The following is a 6,413-nucleotide window of genomic DNA, read 5'->3' on the forward strand; positions in this document are numbered from 1 at the left end:
GGGGCCAGAGGCCAGACTGGGGGCAGGCCTGGGACTCCCGACGTGGTTCCTCTCTCTGGTTCCTCTGGACCTGGCGCTGGGAACACGTAGGGCCCAGAATGAGTCTCTGGTCTCTGGAGATTCGGAAACTCCTAAATGCAGCTAAAGCAAATCTGTCGCTGAAATCACCATCTCCATGGGCCTGGCGGGAAGGGAGAGGGTGCCCTGTTGGGACATGGGACCCCTCTCTTTCTTGGCCCTTCATTCCCCATTACTTACTCCCACAGCTTCTCTGGGTTTCTCCCTGTAGAAGGTACCACTTAGGAGTTAGTTGATAACTCCCAGAGCTGAACGCTACTCAGCTCTTCAGTATCCAACCTGGATATCAACCCAGGTTGTCCCGCTCAGCGACGGCTCCACCACCATCCATGGTGAACCCCTTACCTTGACATCTCATCAACTACCTGTCGCCTGACTTGTGCCTTCTAGACTCTGTCTACTTCCGCACGCTTCCACGCCACCAGGATGCCTGCAGCAGTCTCCTCTTTGGTCCCCCTGCCTCCAGCCTCTCCCAGCCAGCCTACTTCCTCAAGCAGCCAGAGGCCCTGGCAGGAGCAAAGTCCCCATTACTTCCTCCTCTTTCCCAAATGCCTTCAAGCCAGAGCCTCAGGCTCTTCAGCTGTGGGGCTTGGCCTCTGGTACTCAGGGTCTGCCTTTTGTAGTCCCACCTCCATACCCTCTCTGCACTGGTCCCTTGGTGTAGAATGATTTTCCTGCTCTGGTCTGCCTGTCACCTACCCTCGCTTGGAGGAGGCTTCCTTCAGCCAAAAAGGATGTCTTACCTCCTGCCCCGTCCATGGGTCTCCTCTGCCAGACCATGAGCCTCCTGACCCCAGGCTCTGACTTCCTCCCTCCCTGCCCAGGTACCTGGTAGAACAGCAAGTCGTGGAGGTGAATGTATGGGACAGGTGGGACGGCACCCCCTTGTGCGTGTCAGGTAGATGGGTGGTCAGGGTGGGTGGGGCGCCTCTTCAGTCCTGACGACTGCCTGCTGGTACTCCTTTTCCCCCTCAGGTACTACCCCTGCCTATGTGGGCATGAGGAGCTGGTACTCTACCTTCTGGTCAACGGTGAGAAAGGGCGACAGGGGCAGTGGGTGGGTGTGTGTGTACACATGTGCAAGGGCTCCAAGGCGTGTGTACACATTTTCAAACACCCTTGAGTTCTCTCTTTCCCTCACTCCTGCACCCACTCAGCAAACTGTTAACTCTACTTTCAGAACCTGTTCTCTGCTCTGCCCACGTCTCATCTCCACTGCTCCTGCCCAGGCCAGCCACAGCACTTCTCCCTGGACCATCTCTCCCAGGATGCAATGCCAGCCTCTTCGCGGGTCTTACGGCTGCCCCTTCTGCTCCACCTACAGTCTGTTTTCTATATCGCAGCCAACAAATCTAGTGGGCTTGTTAAAATCCTCGGCTGGCTTCCAACACCGTTTAGCATAGAACTAGGACACCTCGCTTTGCCTGGGACCTGCATGGCCTGCTTCTTGCCCTCTGGCCCTTCTCCTCTCTGGCTCTCCCATGCGCTTGTTGTTCCAGCCACACTGGCCTTCTCTCTTGTGCTCCAGCGCTCCAAGCTTGCTTCTACCTCAGGGCCTTTGCACTTGGTATTCTTCCTGCTTAGACTGCCCTTTCCCAGGTCTTTGTGTGGCCGACTCCCTCATTTCAATCAGGTTTCTACACATTGTCACCACCACAGTGCCCTTCCATGGTCTCCCTATGTGGCAGCTGTCATCACTGTCACTCTTTTTCTGGCTTTGTTTTTCTTCATAGCACCTAATATCATTTGTTAATCTGTTTATTGTCCTACCCCACTACAGTGTCACTTCAGTGAGGACAGGGACCTGTCTGTCTATGACAGTGTCCCCAGCACACAGAACAGGGCCAGCCTCTGAGCTCACTCTGTTTTGTGTAGTCTGCACTATGAAAGTATGTGCGTGTTAGTGTACAAGGCTGTGCCTGTGTGCCTAGGCCCTGGAAGTGGATGCTGGGATCAGAGTGGGCCCAGGGTCATTTGGAAAGGGGTCTCCAGGACTTACTGGCCCCGCATGTGGGGAGGAGGGAAGGAGAAAGATGGAGATTAGGATTTCCTCAGGCCCCTCCCCAGCTGCAGTGTGCAGCCTCATGGCCCTACTGACTGATGAGCCCTGCTGCCCCTAGGAGCCCACTGTGAGGCCAACATTTTCCAGGGCGAGCGCTGCCTCTATGGGGCTGCAAGTGATAACATCCGCCGGGTCCTGCGTGATTATAAGCAAGTGACAGCCTCCTGCAGGAGGTGGGACTACTACAATGACTTCTTGCAGCGGTGAGATGGAGCACAGGGCATCGGGATGGCTTTTGCTCAATGGGTCTGTGGTGGTTGTGGCCTCCCTGGGGCTGAGGAATCTCCTGTGGGATGGGCTGGGGGTCTAGAGTAGTGAGACTGAGGTGAGGCACTCTGCTGAGCCCCCACCTGCCCCTCCCCAGGCTTCTTGATCAGGGCATCCACAGCAATGTGGTCTTTGTGGTGCACGGGAAGCCCTTCCAGGCCCATTGCTGCATCCTGGGTGCACGCAGCGCCTACTTTGCCAACATGCTGGACATCAAATGGAAAGGCAAGAGCATCGTGGTCCTCAGGCACCCATTGGTGTCCCTCCCTGGGTAAGGGAAGGAGGGGAGTAGAAGAACAGCAGGGGGCTTGTGCTAGGCCACACTTCTGACCTTCCCTACTGGCTGTCTCTGCCTGCAGATCAACCCTGTGGCCTTTGGGGCCCTGCTGCAGTACCTGTACACAGGTGACCCCCAGGCTCGGTCTCACAGCAGGGAGGGGGCTGCGTTTCTGTCCAGTAGCAGACCCAGCTGTGGCCTTGGGCTGACCTCTTACTGCCTGGTGCTTTGTCCCCTGAGTGGGAGGTGGTTCCACCAGCTTCCTGGGTTGGGTTGGGAGACAATGAGCTGGTGTGTCTACTAAGGAAGAGCTTGTTTCACTGAGAAACTGAGTCCTCCTCCCAGTCATTCTCGAGCCTGTAGAATTCAGGCAGTGGCTCTGGGTGGGGAAACCAAGGCAGCATGTAGGCCCAGAAGTCCAAGCCCTGCAGCTGAATGGCTAAGTGGGAGTGACCACCTACAGAACTCTGTACCTGGGTACTGCTACTGGCCCCTCTCAGGCCCTGAACCTCACATGCTGCACCCAGGCTTCCTGGATGTCGGTGTGGAACACATCAGTGACCGTGAGTGCCTGGCTAAACAATGCCAGTTATTGGACCTACTCAGTGACCTGGAGGCCAAGTGCAAGGAAGTGTCTGAATTCAGTTTGTCCAGGCTTTGGGATTCAGGGCTTTGCGGGGGAATTGGCAGGGCCGGCCTGGCTTCCTGAAGCCGCACTCTCTCCTCTGCAGTGGCATCCAAGCCAGGCACTTATGTGCAGATGCTGAGCGTCAGGCTCCCCCCAGAAGACCCCCGGCTCCGGGAGGACCTGGCCCTACTGGCTGACTGCGCCCTGCCCCCTGAGCTCCGAGTAAGTGCACAGGGGCCTGGGGCTGGGCCTGCTGGGCAGGAGGTGTGTCGGGAGGGGGTATGGCAGGTAAGCCCTGCCTTTGAGTTCAATTCTCTGTGTGACCTTGAGCCAGTCACGTCCATTTTCTGAGCCTAGTTATTTACTTTCATTGTTGTCTTGTATTTAGATCTGCAAATGGGGTGGCAGTCCACCCCTCCAGGATCAAACTAGCGTAGGCTCTTGGCTGAGGCTGGTCGCTATGTCTTCTCCCACCTGCTCTACTGGTGTTTTCTCTCCCATCCCTCGGGGTGACCTAGGGGAACGGCCCTTCCCTTGCCCCAGTGGCTTCAACATCTGTCCTTGCTTCCAAGTGGAGGGTTGCCGTTTTCTCTGCCACAAGGTGCTGTCGCCCCCGCCCCAATCTCCCAACCCCTTGCCTTAAGCCCTGGGCCAGCTTCTTCGGGCATGGCCCGGGCCCTGGCCTTTCCTAGGCCCAGCCTTCCCTAGGCCTTCTTCTTTGGCCTCAGTGACTACTTCAGGCCCTGCTGAATGACCACTTCCAAGAGAATGAAGGGATGGAGGCCTCCGGCAGCCTGCTGGCTGTCACCCTGCACAGCCTCTCACCCAACATCTTCACCCATGTGCTGTACTTCATACACACCGATCACACGGAGGTGCAGACGGGGACAGGCTGTGTGCACTGGGCGGGGGTTTACATGGGGCGGGGTGGGGGGTCAGGACAGGTACACAGCTCATGTCACTGTGGGGCTTCAAGGGCATGCCCAGGTCTTGATTGGCTCCAAGGGGCAGGCTTTCCATGAGGCTGGAAAGGGAGTGTGGGGCCTATTTGGAGATTTCTTTCAGGCAGAAGGAGCCTCAGTAGGTTCTAGAACAGGAATGAGTGACAAGACCCAATTCATGAGCACATGACACTTGGGGACATAGTGTCAGCCACGTGGGGTCCCCAGGCTCTCCAGCGTGGGTGGGGACACTAACCCTGGATTCCCACAACAGCAGGGAGCCCTGAGCCTCCGACCTCTAGATTGCTACACATTCTTGGGGCTCCCTATTCTCCCATCCCCTGTTCTCTCACTGCCTCCTCATGTCTTTACCTACCCCAAGGTCCCCCCTAACACAGGGTGACCTGGGCAGCAGCAGATAGTGCCAAGAGTGCTCTGCCAGGGGCTGGGGTGGGGAGTGTGTATGTATAAAGGCCACTGTAATAAAGAGACCCTCAAATATGGTGACTTACAGAAAAGAGGTTTGTTTCTCCTGTCGAGGTGAGTGCCCCCTCCCCATGCCCGGGCAGGCGGCTTACTGGGACCCAGGTTGTCCACTCCGTCTTGGGTTGCAGGCCATATCCAGCCTGTTTGGTGAATAAAGTTTTACTGGAACAGCCACACCCATTCATTTCTGTGCTGTCCATGGCTGCTGCTGCACAGTGGTGGAGCTGAGCAGAGACCCTTTGGCATGCAGTATTTACCACCTAGCCCTTTAGAGAACAGATTTACTGACCCCTCCCCACCTCCTTCATGTCTCCTGCAGCGCAGTCCGGCGCTCCGCAGGCTGTCTCCAGCCTGCTCCCTGTGGCCATCTAAAGTCTGGACCAGAGCTGAGCATGTGGTCTCTTCTAACACAGAGTACAACTATCTCACCCACAGCCTCTGTGGGTGGGAGGGAACAGGTAAATAGTTACTCCCCCACCCTTAGTAGGGTCCCTGCCTCCATTTTGTCAAGCAACTTTTGTCACTTTCTGACAGCTTTTCAAGGCAGGCATGATTGTCTGCACCTCAGAGACGATCTGAGGCACAGAGGTGAAGTAACTTGCCCAAGGCCCCACAGCTAGAATTTTGAGCCCAGGTCTGTGTGATTCAGATCTGTGCTGCCTGAGGCATGGGAACCCCAGGCTCTTGTGCCATTTCTGGTTCCATGGATGCCTGCAGGGATCTGGGCTGTGCACCTGGCATGGGTAGGGCGCTCCTGCTTTGCCTGAAGCCGCCACCCTCCCCCATCAGGTCCCAGCCTTGCTGTGAAGCCCCTGTCAGGGTCTTGGTGACGTCGGGATGCACCCTCCCTCACCCCTTATTTCACTGCAGGTGCCCCCCGAGGCAGCCTATGATGTGCTGAGTGTGGCCGACAGGTACCTGTTGCCGGGCCTGAAGTGACTGTGCGGCCGCAGCCTGGCCCAGCTACTGGACGAGGACAGTGTGGTAGGCGTGTGATGTGTGGTCAAGCTGTTCTGCTTGGCACGCCTCGAGGACCAGTGCACTGACTATATGGCCAAGGTCATTGAGAAGGTGGGCTGGTAGGAGCGTCGGTGGTGGGGCAGGCTGCGGTGGGTGGTGGATAGCAGGCATGTCCTGAGCCAGCCTAGCCACAGCTGGTGGAGCGGAAGGACTTTGAAGAGGCAGTGCTGGAGGAGGCCAACACTGTGGCTGCCCAGCAAGAGCAGGACTCCATCCCGCTGGCGGATGACATCCGCTTCCATTTGACCAGCAGGGTGCAGACCTATAGCAACGCTGAGGCGATGTGGCGGCGGCTGTATGCACTTGAGGACCTGCTGGTGTCCATCGGTCTGGACTGCTGACCACTACTGGGCCAACTCCTTGCACCCTCCAGGGCACTGTGGGTAGAAGATGCTCAGTGGGGCTCCCTCCCCCTGTGTGCTTGGGGGCCCCAGGGAGGGTCACCTAGGGATGAGCCCTCTCCCTCCCCCGATTCCTAAACCAGCCCCCAAGGCTGTAGGGCTGAGCACCACTCAGGGAAACCTGGGGTGGGGCGTCTCTCAGTCCTGGCTGCTTGCTTGCAAAACCAAGCCTGCTTCTCCCAGGCACTGAGCCGCCCAGAAGGGAGCAGGAGAGTTTGTGTCAATAAAGCTTGACTTCACTTTGGAACCCTGA

At 57.3% G+C, this 6,413-nt stretch overlaps 1 protein-coding gene across 1 annotated transcript in view; it reads left to right on the top strand.

The window, feature by feature from the left end:
- Window positions 1-6,413, top strand: part of PODXL2 (podocalyxin like 2) — a 50,356-nt gene extending 43,943 nt beyond the window's left edge. Inside the window, 12 exon segments of the mRNA XM_019658658.1 lie at window positions 469-598; window positions 903-947; window positions 1,054-1,109; window positions 2,199-2,343; window positions 2,505-2,664; window positions 2,767-2,812; window positions 3,212-3,534; window positions 3,821-3,913; window positions 4,021-4,051; window positions 4,054-4,187; window positions 5,610-5,810; window positions 5,894-6,413. Coding sequence (XP_019514203.1) covers window positions 469-598; window positions 903-947; window positions 1,054-1,109; window positions 2,199-2,343; window positions 2,505-2,664; window positions 2,767-2,812; window positions 3,212-3,534; window positions 3,821-3,913; window positions 4,021-4,051; window positions 4,054-4,187; window positions 5,610-5,810; window positions 5,894-6,100 — 1,571 coding nt within the window. The 3' untranslated portion in view covers window positions 6,101-6,413.

The sequence above is a fragment of the Hipposideros armiger genome, unplaced genomic scaffold (genome assembly GCF_001890085.2).
Source record: "Hipposideros armiger isolate ML-2016 unplaced genomic scaffold, ASM189008v1 scaffold_286, whole genome shotgun sequence".
Lineage (NCBI taxonomy): Eukaryota > Metazoa > Chordata > Mammalia > Chiroptera > Hipposideridae > Hipposideros > Hipposideros armiger.